Source organism: Kickxella alabastrina (genome assembly GCF_025024165.1).
Source record: "Kickxella alabastrina strain RSA 675 chromosome Unknown BX661scaffold_26, whole genome shotgun sequence".
NCBI classification, from domain to species: Eukaryota; Fungi; Kickxellomycota; class Kickxellomycetes; order Kickxellales; family Kickxellaceae; genus Kickxella; species Kickxella alabastrina.
The window spans coordinates 95,006-116,517 of NW_026251497.1; the positions used below are offsets into that span (position 1 = coordinate 95,006).

Sequence of the window (21,512 nt, forward strand, 5' to 3'; positions counted from 1 at the left end):
TTAACTCAGTGTCAAAATTATATATATATATATATATTTTACGCCACCTCTCCATCAATTTCCCTGTTTATTCATACAAACAAGCAAACAAACAAGCGTATTTAAAACATTTGTACATGTGTATTTAAAGTGCCATAACGTGCCATGGCATGTTATATTAAATAATATATATAATAATCTTAAAAAATAAAGAACTAGAAACTGTAATGAATAAACATAAAATAAAATAAAATGTACATAAAATAGATTGGAGAGGTGTGTGGATGGATGTGGTGGAGAAAACACTGATTAAAAAATGTTCAACTCAATGGTTGAGGATAAAATTAATAGAGGACTTGCGTGATGTCCACAGCTGGAATGCCGCATATCCGCGTGCCCACAGAAGTGGGTCTCTCAGCTTCAGCTCTGTAACAAAGATATCCAGCTCGAAAACCGGCTTTCTATTATCCGTATCGGCCTCCTGCTCCTGCTCATTATCCGACTCCTGCTCATCCCCCATCCCCGACAAGGAAGAAGAAGAAGAAAAAGAAGCATTCCTGTCTTGCATACCAAAAATAAGCTTTAGGCGTTTGAGCTCCAACTCCTTGGACATTTTCTTCTCAATGCCCAACTTTTGCCGGCTCCTACCATCCACCGTTCCCGACAGTGAGGACAAGGGCATGTTGCGCAACTGGTCCCATTGTAAGAGATAACTCAGCGGAATAAAAAACCGACGACGGAGATTCTGTATCTTATTGTACTCCTGCAAGATGCTGCGGCCAGAGGGGGTAAACCGGTGGTCACGCTCTTCGCGGCTGCGGTAAATAGTTGTGCGGAAGGAGGGGTCAACAAGGAACTCGTCCAAAAGAACATTCATTATTTGACGCGTCTTGTCCGCTGGCCACGCGTTTCTCGACCGTTTATGCGATGACATACTTTTATCGTAACCCGACAAAGATACTGCTGCTGTTGTGTTTGTTAGGGTGTCAGTGGGTGAGTTTTTCCCTGAGGAGTACCCGCCTTGCATGCTCGGGGACTGCATGCTTTTGCGGCTTGGATATGGCATATAGGCAGGTGCTGGAAGAGGGTAGGCAGGTGCCTGCAGAGTGTGCGCAAGACCCGGCAGAGGGTACGCTGACGCCGATTGGCGGTGGGAAAGTGCTGGCAGTGAATAGGGGTTGGAGCTGGCACCGGAACTGGTTCTAGGACGATGATGTTTTTTGGACTCGTTTATATGAATAAAAGTTGAGCCACCGAGGCCCAGAGGTTGCAGAGTGGGGTGGCTTCTTGACATGTCATTGAGACCATACTTTTCATTGCCGCTTTTGCTGAGAGACGGGTTATCTAGCCTGATGCGGTTTATAGGTGTCCCAAGAATAGCGTCATTGCGACGCAGGGTTGCATAGTTATCGTTCATCGTGCCTGTCAGAGAAAGGTATTGTGCAAGTGGAACCTGAGAATAACGACCTGGAATGGAATCTACTGGAAACATTATTGTAATGTGACGAGTTTATGAGTAAAAATACTTTGAACAATTGACAAACAGTAGTGTAAAACCACTTGTCATAAAAATATATGTGGATGTGGGTATATGTGTAGAAAAAAACAGTATTGTTCACTTTTCTATAGTTGTAGGTGTTAATAGCAAAAGCCAAAAATAAATGTGATATCGCAAATAAAATATAAAAAGGGAATGGAATAGGCAATTGGAACAAAACGGAAACAAAAAAGTTTGGAGGAGTCCTAACAGGATTTCAGGTCGATTATATATAATTATGTGTATGTATGTGTCTAAAACGACACAATAAAAATAAAAAGAAAAAAATAAGAAAACAAAATTGGCAATTCTAATAAATAAAAAATAGTGAAGGCAGCTGGCTTTTAACAAAATAAAAAAATAATAAGGCTACAATTGGAGGCATAAAAGAAAACGTGTGATACAGATTCAATTACAAAAAAGAATGAGGAGGGCACAACAATAATTTTATAAATCTAAATAAAAAAAACTGCATTTTAGGGCAAAAAAGGAGAAGAAAAGGGATGTAAAATGAAGAAATTTAATTAGTATAAAGAAGTTCTTTATAAAATAGAATGAAATGATAAAAAGCAAAAAAGCAGGTGTATTATTTGAATCTCCAAGCCCAACCTTTAAGCTGCTGTCAGCTGGGTTCTGTTAAAGAAAAATAAAGGAATAAATTCTTTAAGCCCAAAGTTGTTGCTCTAAATGAACAACCAAAAGCTAAAATGCAAAAAAAAATTAATTGGAAAGAATAGGGAAGCAATGAAAAGGAAAGTGGCAGAAAAAATGAGGCAGATTGATGCAAGAATAGATTTTCTTTACATTTATTTTATTTACAAGCGAGGACTCGATTAAAAAAAGAAATAGAGGGAAACTTTTTGGGAATAAAAAAGAAATAAGTTGAGCCAGTAAATAAATGAATAAGCATAAAGACAACTGAAACTCCAAAAAAGCATTAATCAAGATAGGTTGGAAAATAATGGTGATGGTGGGCAGAGGGCGGTGCTCGCGTGCTTTAGGATTTTTGTCATTAGAATGGCTAAAAGTCAAGGATTTGCCTCTTTTTTTAAGTACTGTCCACCTGCCCGCCATTTTCCCAACATCATGACCACCTGCCTTTCTTCGCAGTCATTTTTCTTTTTTTGGATGCGCTGGGTGATTTGGAATAACAAGAAAAAACATTGCATCCTATGTCCTATAAATGCCAAACAAGATTCGTTGAAATTGTCGCCACTTACTGATTGTGTGTGATTATGCTCGATTACGTCCCGCGTAAGTGTAAGTGCGAGTGTGTCTGTGTGCGAGTGCGCTTGTTTGCCAAGGTTATTGTATTTACGCAGCTGTGAGAAAAAGGGGGTAAGCGGTACACACTAACAAAAAAAGTTAAGAGTATAAATAGGTATATAGATGAAGAAACAAAATATATAGAGCCAATAGTGTCGAAAAGGGGGTGAATAAATAATAATAAAAGTAGAGACGAGTTATAATTACTATTATTATGAATAACGTAACATGTACCAAATAGCAAAAAAAAAAAATTGATGGAAACTCAGAGAAGAGACAAGAGACAATAATTTTCCAGACAAGAAAAAAACCGGAGGCGGGAAAGGTCCCTGGAGTTTTATGCATTTCTGGACCTTGACATGTACCCACCCAGCAGCAGCAGCAGCAGCAGCAACAGCAGCGGCAGTGGCAGCAAGCCTGACCCTTGTTCCTTGTGTTTTCCTTGTCTATCCTGTTTCCTGTCTCTTGTTCGCTCACTATTCGCCATCATACTTTTTTCTTCATCTTTTTTTTTGCCCTCTGGCCCATCATTTGGCTGCGTGGGCACTCCTTATTTTTTTCTATTCTTTTTTTTTTGCCGGCACTGCGCATGTCTTCTAAACACCATTTCTTTGGGCGTCATTGCAGTCATGTAATCTCTGGGAGACAAAAAAACAAGCTGAACTTGTAGAAAAAAGAATGACGAGGGTAAGTAGAAGAGGGGGGAGGGGGGTTGACGTTGCCGAGGGGGAGGAGGAGAGGGGGGGTGTTCTAAGAGGGTATAGTAAACAAGCCCCCCTTTTTGTTATTCCTGCATGTTGGTGGTCATGGAGGGGTGAAGCGGAGAAAGAGCTTGGCGGGGGGGGGGAAGGACAGGATTGCTTGAAGATGCATGAAGAAAATTTATAAGTGTCCCCCGCCATCTGCTGCTTTCTTTTTATTTTCCTGTCTGATTAGCAACAGGTATTAGTGATGGAGTGACAGGTCGAATAGAGCAAAAAAATAAAAAGTTTTTTGCCAAGGAGTGCAAAAAAGTCAGATTTGGTCATCAGGGTTGAGCTAATATGTTTTCTGTCTCAAAGCGGAAAACGAATTCGCCACTAATCCAGCAAAAAAGAAAGACATAGGGGTGAAGGAATTGGCATTGCATTTTTTGCCAACCCGGCCTTGCCAAAGCGAGAAGGGGGTGTCGATGGGTATTTTATCCTTGCGTTTCCTTTCTTGCTATACCCATGGCTTGCATTTTATGCCCTGCTCTGCTCTGCTCTGCTCTGCCCTGCTCTGCTTGATTTCAGTTTTTTTTATTCTCCCTCTATATTCTTCAAAACAAGAATTAAAAAAGGCGAATGTACATTGCTTGTACAGCTGAACAGGTGTAAGTGTCAGATGCAGCACATGATTTATTTTTCTCTTTTTCAATTTCAGGATCAGCAATCAATATAACGCAAAAAAAAAAGTCCTGTCTCTTTGGCCCACAAAAATTTCAAGCGCCTCCCCCCCTTTTCCTGCAGCGGCGCTGACATGGAAAAGGAAAAGAAGCAAAATCCGTGTATTATTCTCTTTTTGTAAATAAATAAAAATAAAAATAAAAATAAATCTTTGGGTGTGGAATGCAAGCCTCCGCTCGTATTTTCCACTGGTTTATCTTTTTCCAGCAAATATTGTATTTGCGCTGGCATATATAAAAAAGATCCGTGCTCGGGAAAAATACGCCGCAAAACATTTTTTAGTATTGCTGTAATTTAAAAGGCAGCAGATCCGCGTTTTACTTGGGACCGCGTCGTGTCTGTGCTTGGCTTGGCTTGTCATTGCTGAGGGGGCCCATCATGGACAAGCTGATCACTGATTTGCTGAACATGATGAGCAGCACGCAAAACCGAAATAGTAAAAATGGCGCAAAACTGTGCTTGATTCAGAGGAAGATAGAAAATAGAAAATAAATGAGAAATGAGAAATCAGGACAAAGCAAACTTGACTTGCTGTGTCGCGCCTCCCCCCAAGAGTCAATTTTGTTTAAACATCCTCCATCGGACATGCTGCGTTTTGACAGTTGGCAATCGGTGAAGCGTGTATGTGTGCTGGGAGAAGGAGGAAGAAAAGCACGAACAAATGGAACTGGTGGAAATCAATATTATCAAGATCACCAAACAAAAATAAACATATTTTTATTTTATTTTTTTTTGCTGCCTAACTTGCGCACATCATTTCCAAGTTCTTCCTATTTGTCTTTTTTTCTCTTTTTCAAACGCGCTCGGCCACCCCCAACAACAAACCCATTTGGTTTTTTTGTGGACAGCTCACAGAGTCAAGGAATATCACTTTTGATTGGTAGAAAGGATGGCTACAAGTAAAAAAAAATACATGATAATGTAAACAAAAACTTCGGCATTAAGCACAGCAATTAATTTTTTATTTCTTCACTCGGATGTATTTCTTCAGGACCACACAATCAGACATTACATCCGTTTCAGAAGAAAAAAAGGGGAGGGGGGGGGGAACGCGGAGTGATGATACATGATCAATTTTTCTTTTGACGCCTAAAAAAGGAACAATGGCCTTCAAAGAAATTTGTCAACTGCGCACTCAAATCAACAACCATGGAGTTTAGAGATGGGAAATACCCGCCAATTATTCTTTATTGTTGTTCGGTCAAAAGGAGGGGGAGGGTGGTAGATATTTCGGTGCCGGGCATTTTGGTTTCCATTGTATTCTTTTTCATCCGATTCCACTTATAAAAACTGATTTGATGGGGTCAAAATATAATAAACTCGGTGAGAACGCTGTAAACAATGAAAGCCATTTGTGTGAGAAAAACTAACTGCGGACCCTTCCATGACACAGCATAGAATAATCGCAACGCCCCCATTTGGTAATGGAAACTGCACTGTTTTGGGGACGCACACTGATACAAACTGGATATGGTACAGAAAAATGAAAAGACCAGAATGCAAAGTTGATAGTGGAGTAAAAACTTACAAACGCATGCACATATGCGTATTTTCCTGCGGCTCTGACAGTTTTTTTTTTGTCAACGTGTTGATCTCTATTTGTCATTATTGGCAAATCAACAAAAAAGTAAGCTGAAATAATGTCCATTGTTGTTATTTCTTTTTTGAGACTGACTAAATGGCATGTTAGAAAGGTATTCAGATATAAACCTATCTGATCAGGCAGACAGGCAGACAGACAGATAGAAAATATTCAATAATTTTGACGTATACAAAAAGATATTCACCGCACAATGACATTTGCATTGCGATTTTCAACGTACCTGAAACAAATTTGTCCTTCTCCCTTTCCGGCAGCTTGCTATAAAAATGCGGAAATAATATTTGTTGAAATTCATTATGGCATACAAAAAGAAATTTCCGAGATGCGCGGCCACATTCTTTCCGAAAGGTCATATTTTGTTGTTGTGTCATTGGATTACATTTGTATGTTCCTTATGCACGGCAATTAATGTTTTTTTGATGCCGGTGTGAACTTTTTCTTTTTAGGAATTGGTTATATATAATTAAAAAAAACTATACAAAGCAAAAACAATAACGGGTTGTTATTGTCAAAATAAATGACTCTTTACATGCACATGCACACATACATGTACATGTTACGTGTTGATATCGAATGTCAAAAATAAGCAATTATAAATTATAAATTATAACAACAGCATAAGTTTATCGGCCAACATCAAAATCACTAAGCGCCTATACATAATTTGTGAGCTTATAACACGTGCTAAATGCAAAAAATGCAGATTTTGGATGACATTTTATTATTTCAAATCAAAAATAATGTCAAATTTTGTTTAGACATATACGTATTCACAGATATATAGACGCTCACGTTTATTTGTGAATAAAATGTGTGCATATATATATACATTTTCCATATATGCTCACATGCTATTGCAACACATCCCTACCAAAGGGTCCGTATTTGGCACGCGCTCAGCCTCAGTATTTATTTTTACATTGATTGTGCAAATATATAAAATAAAACTATTAAATAAATGCAACTTAACGTATATTATTGGAACGCGGGTCATTTGCCATATAGGCAATGCAGCAAAACACGTGCGCATTTTTTTTAGTTTTAAGACAGGTCGATCCTGCGCAATGCACGTTGTACTTTGTGCACCCACTAGTCCTATTCAATTGCATTTAGTGGTGTCAATTTAAAAGCACTCAAAAGTATTTTATTTTATGCCCTCGCAAAAAATCTGCTTGCTTTCACATGTGTGAAAATGCAAATAAAATACAAACTGGCACTTTAATATATGCTTTAAGTATGAATATAGTATTGCTCAAAAAAAACAGCGCCTTTTATTTAAATCAAGATCTAAACTATTTTTTTTACAAACGTACACATGTAATTTAAGCAATGCAAATGTTGACCCTATACGCGTAAAAAAAACAATTAAAACAATTTATGTACCCTGATCCTTTATTCGATTGCAATTTGTTAATTTTGCATATATTCAATATTATTAGCCACTTCAACATCAAATGACGGAATCGTGAGCAATTTACTTAAATAATTCAAGTTTTTGTTCACCAGAATAGTGCGGCGGATCGGCGTTACATTTACCACATGTTATATAAGCCCCTGGAGCGCGAATAATCTTCGTAAATTTAAAATATTTAAAGTAATATTCCTTGTATTATTGGATCCCTGTGCAAAGGTCTGGCAGTACCATACAAGTATTCTAAAGAAGCAATAAATATATGAATAAGGATTCATTAGAAACTTTTATATATGCTTGCTTTTTTTGGCCAATCATGTCTAAAAATAAAACCAAGTGCTGAAACGTGTGCACATTGCATTATTTATTAACATGACCTGGGTTTTGTCCTTTTTTTGAAAATATTGACATTCACTTGCTTATTAAATCAACGGCAAAAAAATTGTATGATTGTTGTACATGTTTGATCATCACACAATGGGTGCTTGACTGTTCTTTCAAAATATTTGGCATCATCCAGACAAATTTCTTTGCTGTAGAGTGTGAATTAGCACGATTGGCGCAAACATTTGTAAGCTTGACTGCGTCCCCCTTTTGTCATTTTGATTTCCAGTCGTAATTCGCACAGCAAAGTGCATTTTTTTCTTTTTGCTGACGACGGCCCCGTGCAATGCACAAGGCTTACCGTTTGCACAAAATATTGAAAGCATCGAAATAATTAGTCAGCAAAGAAAAAAATTGTGATCATCTGCCGATTAATACAAGGCCCCCCACAACTTTGCTTAGAAAAAGGTAAGTGCCACTGATTGGTTGTTTCAATCTTGCCCTTGCTCTCAAAAATGAAAATGCGGGTGCATCTGTCACCCGTATAAAAATGCGATCTATTTTCACGCTCTCTCTTGTTTTGTTAAAGTGTCGTTATTACTATTATTTTGAAATCTAAAATACAATTACAATTATAATTATTATCACAATTCAACCACATTTTATTTGAAACACACACATACACACACAATATGGCAACCTCTCGCGCCATCAGTATAAGCATAGTTCTCGACACGATATGCCCCTGGTGTTTCGTCGGCAAACGTAGGATTGAAAGGGCCATTGCCTTGGCCAAGCAGCGGTGGCCTGACTTTAGCGCAACTATTGACTACATGCCCTACCAGCTAGACTCGGCGATGGGAAATGGTCTCAATAAGGGTGAGGTATATCGGCAAAAGTTTGGAGACAGAGCGACAGCCATTTTTGAGCGCTTATCGGCGGCGGGCATAGAGGAGGGCATCGCGTTCAAGTTTGGCGGCAAAATGTCCAATACCATGGACTCGCATCGCTTGATTGATTTTGCCAGGCTTCAGAGCAGCGAGACTGAGAATAGGGCTGTTGAATCGCTGATGCACCGTTACTTTGAGCTCGAGCAAGATATTGGCGAGTTAGATGTGCTGCTTGATGCGGCTGAGGATGCCGGGCTTGATCGCCAGACAACAAAGGCGTACTTGGATTCTGATGATGGCATAGATGCAGTAAAGCAGAAAATCAAGCATGCCCAGCGCCTGGGTGTATCTGGGGTTCCGTTCTACATCATCAACGACCGCTATGGAATCTCGGGTGCCGAGGCGCCAGAGACATTTGTCCAGGCGTTTGAAAAGGCATTTCGAACCGATGAGTAAAAACGGCGGTTAAAGTTTAAGCTGGCTGAAATGCTTTTGTAATTCAAGTATTTTCTAAAGTATTTCGATAAAGGCGTCAGCATTATAATTGTAAAATACGATATAAAAATAGTTCAAACATAAAATTATTGTGGGTAGTTAAAGATAATGAAACAAAGACATATAGTCTGTTTAATTCACTCTTGCAACCTGCCAAATGCGGAGTCCACGAAGGGTGAATGTTGGAATGCAGGGTTGCACCCATTGGGGCTGGCCTTGGACATATATGTCGCGCTGGACGAGATAGACAATGGGCCGGATCCAAGAGTGCTTGAGTTAGCCGAGTTGTCACTAAATGCTCCAAGCGAGCTTGCAGGAATTGTAAATGAAGACGTTGACATTGCCATTGCCATTGGCATTGACATTGACATTGGCGTTGTCATGGGCACTGTCATCGATGTTGGAATGGCCGAAGTAGCTGAAACAGCGGCCGCGGCAGATGCAGCCGCGTAGTTGAGAGCGCGAGCAAAGTCCTCCTGACTCAGATTTACCATATCAAAGGGCGGTGTATAGAATTGGCTGTGCTCTTGACTTGCTGGCTGGCTTCCAGTCTGGCTGCTTAACGCGCGTGTCATGCCTGCTATTGAGCCATATGTGCTGCTGGGGTATAATGTACTGTCAAACAATGGTGTGGGCTGGTGGGCCATGCTGCCAAGTCCCAGGGAGATGTAGCTGGCAGCGGCACCTCTATCGGTATTGTTTGCAGGCAGCTGAAACATGCCCGCCGAGCCTATCCAGCTGGTGTTGTATGGTGGCGTGTTGTTGCTGGCAGAGGAGATGGAGGCGGCGGCAGCGGCATCATTAGTAGAGTTTGCAGCGGAAATATCCGAGTTGGAAAGCTCGGAAGCAAGATTTGAAAAACTGCTGGCCAACAGCGGCATTTCTGAGACCATGTTGGAGGCAAGGAACATTTTCGAGCCGCACCCTGAGCTATTTGCAAACGATGTACTGCGCGGCTTGCCAATAGCCAACCTAATTGCATCCCTAGACATCTTGCTGTTGATTGTCGTTGACATTGAGCGCTGCTTGGCCACTTTACCTTGCCTCACTTGGCCCTTGGCAAGGGTATGGCTGGGCGCAGTGATGGCAAAATTGTGTTCAGGCGCCAGGGGTTGTGGTGAAAACCCGGTAGATATGCACTCGTGGATAATCTTGTAGATGTCGGACGGCACTAGAGATATGCAGCTTGGGTCCAGCATAAACTTGGACTTATCTGGCCAAATCTTATCAAACTGGCTTTTGTACAGCGCCTCGTAGGCCTGGACCAACACATTCCAGGGCTTGGGATTGCATACGTGGTAGATCATGGCCAAGCGCTGCGCATAGGTGAGCTCTCGGGTGTACGGACGGACCTCATAAGGCGGGCGCTTAAATATGCTGTTGATATGTTTAGTCGTCAGTTGAAGAATCCCGTAGCTCATGCCCGATGTGTACCACTCGTGCAGGTCAGTAAGCGCGCAAAAAATTCGCGAGTTCTGGTTGCTGACAAACGACTCAAGCACGGGGTTGAGGGAATCGCCAGCAGTGCGTAGGTCTGGCTGGTGTGCAATAACACTGCCCATAAGTAAGTTGAACGAGGCGCTTGCTGGATTGGCCAGTGCAGAGATGCTGTTGTTCTCGAGCGAGAAGTGCTTGAACATGAGACAGAGAATTCTAAACTTTGTGCTTTCGGTGAGCATTTGCTTGGGATTGAGAATCGACGACATTGTCAGAGTGAATTAAACGCGTGTTGATGCAGTGGGTGAAAAGGCTATGAAAAATGAAATATGCAATAAATAAATGAAAAATGCAGGATAACAATGCAAGAGTAATAAATATGAATAAATGAAGTGAGATGAGATAAAATAAAATAAGATGACAGAATCACATATGTTTCAGGCGGGCGGCCACAGCGGATTTATATTCAACAATTCAAGCAAACAATCGGGCTAAATGTATGTATATGTTGCATCGTAGAGGTATGATTTCTATTTACTGAGCGCAAATGGCATATTATTTTTGGTTGGTATTTCCATTCGTCTTTGGAAGATATAAAAATTATAATAAACATATAATAATAAATAATATTGGTGTCAAGACTCCTCTCTTTTTATGGTCATTTCTGCGTGCGTGCCTTTGGATTATAAAAATAGCTAAAACTAAATACGGCACCAAATATGAAGGGCAAACAGAAATAGACGTTGTTTTGCGGCAATGCATGATTTTGGACTCGAAAAAGAAAAAGAAACTATTTAATTTTCTTACCAGCCAAATGTGAAATTGGAAACCAAAGAATATTGCGCAAACAAATCATTGCCTGTTTTATAATCGTCAATCTTTAAGATGTGCTGCATAAAGAAAGATATTTGCGCAATGAAGCTCACTTGTGAGTTGTACTTGTAGAAAACAAAAGAACACGCTGTCTTTGAGCTTGATAATTCAGTCGCTTTTTGTTTTATTTTCAGTTGGCTGTAAAAAAAAACTACTAACCCTAAATATATGCCAACATTGGTTTATTGTAAATTTGGACACCAACTGTGATTTATTTGTCGATCAGATTAAAAAACAAAAATTTTACTTATGGCTGCTTCAAATTATAATCAAGTAAAATATATTTGACGCAGCCGTTCTACTTTGTTTCGTGCATTGCAAATTATATATATATATATATTTTCCATACAGAAGCACAAACAGACAATTTAATAAATACGGAAATCATAGTGCTGTTTGTAAAATGTCCACCACTATTGTTTGAACTAACCATTGCTAATTGCACAAAAAATAGAAATTCCTGTTTTATATTTTATTTACAAATGAAACTTTAATTTCGCTGAGTCAAAAGTAGTATAGAAAATGGCTGCCTTGCATAAGCAGGTATTATGTTGTGCATGGTACACTATAAGAAAATAATGAGGCTACAAATACACTTCAAAACGGCATCCTTCCCCCAAATAAAGTGTTTAAAAGTTAGTGGCAATAGACCACTATGATTGACGATATTAATAAGTTCGCTGCTTCTTTTGAAGAGAAAAGGCAGGGGAAGATGGTTTCTTGCGGACACGCTTGGGCTTGGGTTTCGGCTTGAGCAAAGTCTCGGGTGTCGCTGTTGACTCGGCTCCAGCCGACTCTGACGATGCCTTTTTGTGCAAGAAACGGGGGAGGAAGCTCACCTGTAAGCAGGGCATCAAGGATTATGCGAAAGTTTAGCACTGCAGCCGTGTCACGATTCCACTTTCATCTGGCTGATGATACTTTTTCGCCATCCTTGATCTTGGTTCCGTTGGCCCTGAAGGTATGCAGGCAGTTTTCCATTGTGCACTGGAGTAAGCTGTAGCATAAAATTTGGCGAGGTTTTTTACTGCTGGAATTATATTTATGTCTGTTGCGGCTACCTGGTTCTGCTGCTGCTGACCATTCTGTTGCTGCTGCCATTGCGACGTGGTGCTTGTGCTTGGGATTCTTCAAACGAGAATCATCAATTTTGTTAAATTTCTCCATCCTGCTCTCGCACGCCAGGAAAAATGTTGAGGTGCAATACTCGCCAATCAAGTAGACAATGAATCACTGGCCTATTATCATTTCCCGCAGCCCCTTCCCACGAATTGGCTCGTGATGACGGATCATGCCTGGGTCCAATTACCAAGAATAAGGACTGCATTTGATTCAAATTTTGCACGCAAAGATTGAGAGTTTGACGTCGGCGCGCTTTCTGTCAACAGAGGAAATATAGCGGAGTTTGCAGTGCAAGGGGTCAATTGAGCTGCTATTGTCATGTTTCCGACTCTTGCTGAGGATCTGCGTGTTGTGGTAATATTCTCCCAAAACAAAAGCACCCTTTGGGCGCTCAAGGAGGTACTCAACATATAACTTGCAATCAAGTGTACTGAAGCCAGGGTGGTTGAGCGTGCGCTCGGCATCCTCAACAGATGTATACCAACCATTTGTTTCCGCCTTGGCAAACTTTGTGGGATCAAGCTTGAAGACTTTTTTTTGCATTTTTGCGGATCCAACGAAAGGTGTATGTATTCATGACGTTTATTAACCTCAGAGTTTTTGGTATGGCGGAAAATAATTATCTCACCCTTTTTATAATTGCTGTCATATCCCAGACAATAGAGCATGTCCCTACGGCCTGTATCACAAAGAACCGATTTACCAACAATATCATGAATGACATGTTTTGGCAAAGTATCAATCTAATCGAGAGTGGAATGATTCTTACCGCGGGGTACGCCATTGCTGTTTTTGTTGCCACCATTGCTGCTGCTGTTGTCGTTGCTGTTGCTATTGCTCTCAGCATTGCCAGAACCTTTCCGAGGCTGTGAAATACTCTTAGCCTTGATCATCTCAGCTTTGATCCTCTTCCTCTGTGTGTTTGCGGGTGATTCAAGTAATACAACAATCGCAACCCCATCCGTACGAATGATCCCTCCGAACTTGTTGGCCGTTTTCGCTCGATTATCAAAAGGACAAAAAACCACAAGATATATCACAAAATAGGGACCAAATTTCCTCTGATGACTTGACTAAAAGCTTTGTCAAAGGCAGAATCTCAATGACCTTGATATTCAGGCAAAGACTATCCTTGTGTAGTGCTCTGAGTCGGTTTATTGTGATGGACAGAATACACCGTGCAAGAATGGTCTTGTCAATTGTCATAAACCCTGGGTACAATAGACGTCCTCATCAAAAAAAGGGAAATCGTCCGCACACCTTTGTTGGGAGTTAAAACCCAGAAAATCTCAAAAGCCCCAATGTGGTTCACTGTATTGACCACAGAGTCATACTGAAGGCCTTTGTCGCCGAAACTGTAGTCCTCAGGGTAGGTGCCAAAAATCCTCTTAATTAAATGCTCCATTCTGTCAAGAAGCACAGTATCTAAAATTTGTTTGGTGTTGATCTGCTTCCTGGCTCTGCTGGAATTCTAATTTCCTTGCTAATATGCTGTTGTATTTATTTTTTGGTGTAGCCACCCTCCTTTGTAAGTATCTTGTATCGCCGTTTAGTTCTTTTCTTTATGTCAAGTGTTATGTCGACCATATATTTTAACTGCTTGTTAAAGCGCTGAGATATATGAGATTTATATGCGGCGAGGATTGTCGTACCCTTATAATTAGTAACATAGGTCGTACTAATGAGCTCCGGATACTCAAACTTGGTCTCCTCGACGAACGTGTGGCTGTGCTTGTTAACGAGTTTGCTATTTGCGTTGTTCATGTTGCTGCATGGTTTGTTTTCGGCGGTGAGGCGAAGGGTGATGAAACATTCTTTAAAAAACCTTGATTTAAATAGTCGACAATATTAAATCACTCATTATCCAGCTTTTGTAAAAAGATATACTGTGTGATCCTGTATATGGGTGTTGTAACACGGTAGACGGTCATGACATGCTTGCGCAAAACTGTCAAAAGTAGGGACAGTGCATTTTACAAAGGCCAAGAAGGGCCTCTATGCTGATAGGCATAAAAATAAATAAAAATAAAAGTTGAATAACAAGACTATTTTCCAAAATTTATATAAATATATTTTCCTAAACTAAAACTAACTAAATGTCTCATCGACTTTATTGCGTTCGGGAGGGATTATTATATCCAATGCGTACAAAACAATAATAAGCACCAGCACTGTCATTGGCATTGACATTAGCACCAGTACTGGTCTAAGTGCCAAAAGCCCAAAGGCCAGCGCCCTGATTCCCTGCTATTTCCAGCCCAAAATGGTGCTGAGGAATAGGCGTAGGTACAGGGAATGTTAAATACCAGCTATTTTATAGAATTTTTTATAGTATTTTCCAATAAATAAAACCCCTAAAAACCAATCTAAAATACTTGAACTCCGAAATTTCGTATGGAATCGCTCTACAGAATTGCTCTATGGAACTGTTCAATGAAAAATTAATTTTTTTAATTCAGGTATTGATGAGAAACTTCATGTTTTAGGCGCTAAACCCAAATTATTTATCCATTTCCTCCAATAAAGAAGTTTTATTTTAGGCAGGCAAAAAATGGAGAAATGAAGTATTTCTTCACCCCACATTTTTCATCGTGTATTGCACAGATATGTAAATAATGCGCTTCCATTTTTCCCCCAAGAATTCATTGTACAAAAATAAAATTGCAATATTTTTAACAAGACAGAAACAATTGACACAGCTAAAAGTTTGCTTGTTCATGCCCGGTAGTTGGAATTGGGGTCACCAACTTTGGGCAAACATAAGATGACCCACAAAAAACCAAATGCGCACATCATATAGAAAACGATACTGTTGGTTGAAGTGGGGTGGTTATCTCTGGGTTTTTTGGCTAATGTTTTATTCTCATACTATTGCTTAAGACAATTGACTTTTTAGCAAAACATGAGCATGCATATCTTTTAGAACTTTTGCATATAAGCGGCGTTAGGTGAGTGCCAGCTTATATCTACATTTTTGTTTACATATTCTTTGACAGCTGGTTTCCGATACAATACATTTTGGCAAGCAAATACAAGCAAAACTGATTAAAAGGAAGCTACATTAATTGCAGACACACCACATGGACGATCCACAAAACATAATATTATTTCTTTTCATCGTCAACCTGGCACATACACATCTTGCAGCTCCATTTTTAATTCTCAATCCGAGTCACCATCCATATTTTGCTTCTGACGCTCATTCTGCTTAGAAAGGGGATATTCAAAAAAATCATCGGGTGAGTGAGCGATTGACATGAAAAAAGGTGAAAAGGGCTTTGTGAGAGACCGGATAATATTATTTATTGGGGTAAAACAAGGCTGTGATTCTGGTTAAATTGCAAACAAGGTCGAAAAAAGGAATCCGGTAGAAATTTATTTTCAGCTGTATTATTGTCGCTCAAAAATGGCAGCAAATATTCACATGTTTTAAAACGCCAATCAATTTAGCCAACTGTTATTAGAATCTGTGTGACATTGTCCAATTCTCTGCGGTTTCAAGTTGGAAGTGCAGGTCAACAACAATGTTTTGACATTTGAGCTGTAAACAGACAATTTTTTGCTTTGCTTTATTTGCTTCGTGTAAACAAATTGGTATTTAGGCACCGAAATATGTTTTTTTGGTTCAAATCATTTGTCAAGGATTCACTGAACATTTAAAAATCCCTGAGAATCATGAAATGTGTTGTTGGGGTGGTCTTTGGCGAGCAAATCCAATGCATGTACAGCGTGTAGCAATACAATATACTCTTGACTATTTTTGGAATGCAAGCTAATATTAGGAGCTCATGTACAGACATTGGTATAGTGGTGTCATTATTTGGCATTTGTAATGGATGTCAAGCAGTGCATATCTAGCGGTAGCGTCAAATGCGCACACTCGTTGTTCCACAGAGTCAGGCATGCCCCGTGTATACAACAAATATAAAACAATATGTACGTCGGAGAACCTCGTGTGTGGACAAACCCACCATAATGTATTCTCGCCATACATTGGCCGGCAACAACCTGTATTTGTTAGCGCGAGCGGTTTGATTGGCAAATCCGGGGGCATACAAGAGATACGCTGCACGCCTATCAATAAAAAGATACCCGTTCAAGTTTGAGTTGTGCGTATACAGGAACATCTTCAAAGCTCACAAAGAAAAAAGTAACCTCTAGCAGCACGATTCCTGAATGATTTATTTTTCTCTCAAGCGTGATAATAATAAATCCCGCCCAGCACAATCAGGTTTTCACTTCCATTCATTCTCTCTCAGTTGCAGCAAGGCAGTGAGAGAAACGGCTGATCAGCCCTAATTGAAGCACAACATTTTTTGTTATTTGTTTTTACAATTCCTTCATGCGCGGTGCATGTGCATCGCGCATCCTATTGCTTATCGCCTCTCGCCTATATGTGGTTGGGTATGGCTGCGCAAAATTAAACAGCAAATCCCCTTAGAAAGAGGGAGCAGCATCCACACAAGCACGTCTTTGCTAAAACGGCCGTGTTCGTGTATGTTTCGCTTTTTTGTATTTGACCGGCGTCCGGGGTCGTGCAAAAATCGGAATAAGCATGGAATAAAAAACAAAGATGAAAAAGCTGTTCAGTTGGGGAGCTGACGCACGCTTTTACGAAAACAGAGCTGCCACTCGCAAGGATGAGCGATTGAGAAGGAAAACTGCCAGCCAGCTGTTATTTTCTGGTGCTGCACTTGTCTGCCCCTCCCTTTCCTGCTATTCATTACATGCCCCCTTTTTGCTGCTCATTCCAATTTATGGTAGTTGTGCGAGCCGCCACAGTTCTCAGTGTAATAAACAGGGATCCAAAATCCTATGCCAGTCTGAATAAATAGCACATAGGCTGCGCGCTGTCATCGCATGGATTCACTTTTCCACATTTCTTTTCAAAAAATAACCCTCCATCTTTTGTTATCTTTCTCCATCTTCCATTTTTATTTAATTTTTATTCAAGCACCGCCAACAAAAGCCGAATTGCACGCGGCAAGTTTCCCACTCAACACCACGCTCATTTATATCGGAATTGGCTTAGCCCAGCACCTTTGAGCTCGATTTCGGTCATATTCACGCCGCTTCTAATTAGTATCGCACCGTTTGTCTGCCGCTATCATTGCCGTTACGTGTTTAGCCTCGAATTGCATCCGGGATCCGAATAAATTGTAAGCCATCGACGCCAGATAAATATTATTTATCGACAATAGCTTCACTTCACCTTTTTTGCCCTGCCTTGCGTTCCCCTCGCCACCCCACCCCCCTCCACATTACTTTTTGATTATATCCTCTATTGCCATTGCTTGCGTTTGAAAGCTCCAATTCCCTGGCTTTCGCCGCCTATTGGCTTATATTAGAGGCGTCGAAGAACAGCAGTGCTACCTTGGGCGCACTTGCAAAATGTCATTATACCCTATTTCTTGCTTTATCTGTATGGTCATTGTTAATACCAAAAATATAGACAAAGAAGCTACCATTCAAAACTTTGGAACATAATATCAGCAAACAGCACCCAAACTAAGCACTTGGAACATTGTCCACTCGCACAGCAGAGCAATTTGGGATTACATGTTTTTATAATTACTCTTGTATCTTGGGGCCTTTTATAATTTCTTTCTTTCCATTTGCACCACCACAGTCCTTCATTGAAGCCTACATCCCTTACACACACACTCATATTCACACGCATTTTACACCATATGAGTATTTGCTGACCTATGAAGTTGGCACTCCTCGCGGACTTTTATTATTTTTCAACTCGCTGTCATTTTTTTGATTTTGTAAGAGCGCGACAAGAACCCAGTATGCATAACAAAGCAGCTTTTGACCCCCGTTTTTAATATCTGCACGCTTCTCCGGACCAGAAAATGTGCAGAATCGCATATGTATCAATCGGCCTAATTAGCAACATGCTACTTTCAAACAGAAAAACATAAACAGAGCATTGCAGAAGCAATAAAAAACAGCACAACAGCCGCATATCTTGGCAAAAAAAGAAAAGAAAATATTCAATTGTTCTTCATCGCCCCTTTAATTCCCTGCTTCTTCTGGCATTTTTATTGCACTTAGATGGGATTTTGTTTAAATGTTACATTGAGGAGTAGGGTCAACAAAGTGCCTACTGTACCCACTGTCACAATCCCATTTTTTATTTTGCTGCTGCTGCTGCTGCTGCTGTCCTGTTAAACTTACCACGCTCTGTGCTGCCTTGTCAGCCGGTTAACCAGATAATTCAGCAGCCGGTCAGTGCTAGTTGGTAAATTTCAGAGAGGTGGTTTCAGCGCTATTTACTGGGAAGCAAATGAAGCACAATTTTGAACATATTGTTCTAAAATGCGCTCGCTCACTACCTCGCACGAGCATAATCGACGTTTACATCCGACCAGCCAGCTGCATTTAAATATAGCTGGTATTCAATTATTTGTTTGTTATTTTTGGAATCCTTTTAATTCACCCACTTTTTTTTCCTATTTCCTCATATACAGCCAATGTGCAAGTGACCACTTCCGACAACACAAATACAAACATACACACCCATCCACACATTTTTTCTCTTTCTTTCTTTTAGATTATTTTTTTTGGAATAACACAGTGCACTTTTTTTTGCTTTTTTATTTTTAATTTTGTTTGCTATTGATTCTTTTTATGCCTATTTTTGTTAATCCACTTTGCACTACCCTTACATTTATATATTCGGCTAATTATCTTCCGGTTTTTGTTGCTATTGCCTGTTTGTTTACAGGAACCCCCCACCCTTTTATAGTCATTCGATTAAACAGACCCTTTCTCTACACCCCCAATTCCTCATTAACACGCGCACATCAGTAATATACTCCAACTCTTAATTAATTGGATTGCCAGCTCGGCCAGAAACTCTACCACACACATTTGACAGCACGGTTGGACATGTCAAACAACAACAGAAAGCCCGCTCACAGCCAGGTATCTTCGGCTCTATCCCCAACCTCAGCTTCAGACTCAGGCTTGGCTCAAACAGGGCGCGGCGGGTCGTGGCTGCGTAACAACTGGACCGAGCCCGAGACGCGCGAAGTGATGGAGATTTTGGTCAGCGAGTTTATCACCTCAGACTATTCAACTGCAGCCTACAGCAAGAGCCACGCACCAGACGCCCGGTTTCAAAAACTATCATTTGACAGGCCGCCGCGCGAGCTGTACAACAAGGTTCAAAACCTACGGCAGCGGTTCTTCACTCCGCATAGCTACCTGCTGCAGTGGGCCGCGCCGACCACGGATGCCCGCACTTTGAAACGGATTGAAAAGTGTCTGACAAACCCAAAGACCCGCGAAAGCGTCCACAGCATTTTTGCTCCTGATGCCCCAGAGGCCACTGAGGAGTACGATGTGACGGTAGGAGCAGTGCAGATGGCCGATGGAGATATGAACAGCTATAGCTACATTAATACACACTATCACGGGGCCTCAACGTATATCGGCGATTCTATAGGAGCCAATTCCAAAGGTGGCGGCGGTGGCGGCGGCGCCGTATCGGTCAAAAGCGTCAACTATTACTGTGACATTTTTCGCCGCCAGGCACCGAACCTTTGGGATACATCCGTTGATGCTTACAAGAGGTTTGCGTCAAGCCACGAGCTGCAGAGTGCAATGGGTGTCACGGCCGATGTAGGAAGCGAGCAGTCACATGCTGGCAGCAAAGGAAAAGCCCAGTTTAAAAAGCGCGGCCGCGCCTCGGCTGTTTCCACCGACAACAAGCACGATCAAATGTTGCCAATGCTGGGCTTGCCAGCGCCAGCGTCGCAGCCGCTGTCTGACTCGGCGATCCACACGCACAGCCCGGTGGTGATGGCAGACTTTGGGTCGGATTTTCATAGCGATGCCACCGATGACACGTCTCACGACAGCTTGCAGCTGATGGCTGTGGTCGGGCACTCGTGGCACAAGTTTCTCAGCCAACGCAACCGCTGGGTGTCGCTAGGCTTGGGCTACGTCAACAAGGATGACTGGCAAAAGCAGGAGGCAGGGTTTCTGGCCCAGCATCTGCTGACTCTTGTGCCGGAGCACGTTTCCAACTCCACCGCTGTCATGCCGTTGACTATGGTGCCAGCGTTTTCTGGGTCTTTCGATGCCGCCAACATTGAGATGGCCGTGGGGCGCGCTCGTTCGGTGCGCGGATTCACTTGGAATGCCCTGGCTGACAGCCTGCTGGAATTCCTGGAGTTGGTTGATGACAATGACCAGTTTACGATTCTCTCTTTGTGTTGGTTGACAGACCGACTGACTCAGTCACAAATGTCGCTGTCACTTTTGGTGAGTCATGGCAGCAACTCTCAGCGCTTTGGCGGGTTTCCGCACAACGACGCCATGTTTGCACGCATGGTCGCTGGCTCCGAAGGTATGTGGCACGAGTACGTAAGACTGAACATGCGGCATGAATCATCGTCGGGACCCCGGCAGAGGTTGGAGGACAGCAATGCTGGTCGAGTTGCTTTTGCGTACTTGCAGAGTGGCATTCGCTACACATTTTTTGCCCGGCTTCGCGGTCACTTTTTTGAGATGATGCGTGACGAGGAGTGGGCGCCAACAATTAAACCTGCCAACCCGCGCCCGGTCTGGCAGCCGGCCCTCGTGGCTCGCGACACGCTGCTGAGTGTGATGCACCAGGACACGGAGAAGCTGCTGACCGGCATGGTTGAGCTCTACGGATTGAGGCTGTTCTGCCACGGTTTTTTCGACGGTATCCCTTCTCATACCGGGCCCACTGGCGTTGCCACACCGGTTAATCCGCGGCGGATTTCCGACGACCCAAATATTGGCGCATCTCGGCGACGCAACCCTTCGTCTTCGCGTTCAAATCGAGGGCGCACCAGCGCCAGCGCCATTTCCTCAATGGGAGGCGCCAGCAATAATAATGGCTATGCGAGCAGCAGTGGCAACGCCTCGCCCTACCGCCGGCCGCAAAAAAATGTTTTGTCGACAAGTCTTGTTGCTGCAGCGCCCGCGACTTCTAACTTTGTGAGTAGCAACAGTACCGCTATTGCTGCTGCTGCGGCCGCAGCTGCCGCTGCAAACTTGTTGATTCGACAGCCCTCACGAGGAAACATAGGAGCACCAGGGTTCTCAGGTCGCGCCAACAATTGCAATAACAACAACAGCAGCAGCAGCAACAACAGCAACAACC

At 41.8% G+C, this 21,512-nt stretch overlaps 5 protein-coding genes across 5 annotated transcripts; 1 reads left to right on the forward strand and 4 right to left on the reverse strand.

The window, feature by feature from the left end:
* Window positions 1–122: 122 nt before the first annotated feature.
* On the reverse strand, window positions 123–1,793 carry BX661DRAFT_60185 (uncharacterized protein). The gene has a single exon (XM_051539309.1). It carries the CDS (start codon window positions 1,469–1,471, stop codon window positions 305–307), a length of 1,167 nt encoding a protein of 388 aa, XP_051389287.1. The 5' UTR covers window positions 1,472–1,793; the 3' UTR covers window positions 123–304.
* Window positions 1,794–8,116: 6,323 nt separating this feature from the next.
* Window positions 8,117–9,012, forward strand: BX661DRAFT_187606 (thioredoxin-like protein). The gene has a single exon (XM_051537257.1). The coding sequence runs from the start codon at window positions 8,240–8,242 to the stop codon at window positions 8,891–8,893; it is 654 nt and encodes a 217-aa protein (XP_051389288.1). The 5' UTR covers window positions 8,117–8,239; the 3' UTR covers window positions 8,894–9,012.
* A 57-nt stretch (window positions 9,013–9,069) lies between these two features.
* On the reverse strand, window positions 9,070–10,766 carry BX661DRAFT_207345 (uncharacterized protein; the record flags this gene model as incomplete). The annotated part of the gene is made up of 1 exon (XM_051538659.1): window positions 9,070–10,766. Exon 1 carries the CDS (start codon window positions 10,636–10,638, stop codon window positions 9,070–9,072), a length of 1,569 nt encoding a protein of 522 aa, XP_051389289.1. The 5' UTR covers window positions 10,639–10,766.
* Window positions 10,767–12,134: 1,368 nt separating this feature from the next.
* BX661DRAFT_216626 (uncharacterized protein) lies at window positions 12,135–12,901 on the reverse strand. Its single transcript, XM_051538767.1, has one exon. It carries the CDS (start codon window positions 12,850–12,852, stop codon window positions 12,532–12,534), a length of 321 nt encoding a protein of 106 aa, XP_051389290.1. The 5' UTR covers window positions 12,853–12,901; the 3' UTR covers window positions 12,135–12,531.
* A 206-nt stretch (window positions 12,902–13,107) lies between these two features.
* BX661DRAFT_200456 (uncharacterized protein) lies at window positions 13,108–14,128 on the reverse strand (the record flags this gene model as incomplete). Its single annotated transcript, XM_051538414.1, has 4 exons — window positions 13,108–13,276; window positions 13,416–13,495; window positions 13,686–13,770; window positions 14,061–14,128. The coding sequence occupies 4 exons, from the start codon at window positions 14,126–14,128 to the stop codon at window positions 13,108–13,110; spliced, it is 402 nt and encodes a 133-aa protein (XP_051389291.1).
* Window positions 14,129–21,512: the final 7,384 nt, after the last annotated feature.

Bases quoted from the DNA above. Each gene is read 5' to 3' on its own strand.
- BX661DRAFT_216626 (XM_051538767.1), bottom strand. From the start codon at position 12,852: ATGGTTGGTATACATCTGTTGAGGATGCCGAGCGCACGCTCAACCACC.
- BX661DRAFT_187606 (XM_051537257.1), top strand. From the start codon at position 8,240: ATGGCAACCTCTCGCGCCATCAGTATAAGCATAGTTCTCGACACGATA.
- BX661DRAFT_60185 (XM_051539309.1), bottom strand. From the start codon at position 1,471: ATGTTTCCAGTAGATTCCATTCCAGGTCGTTATTCTCAGGTTCCACTT.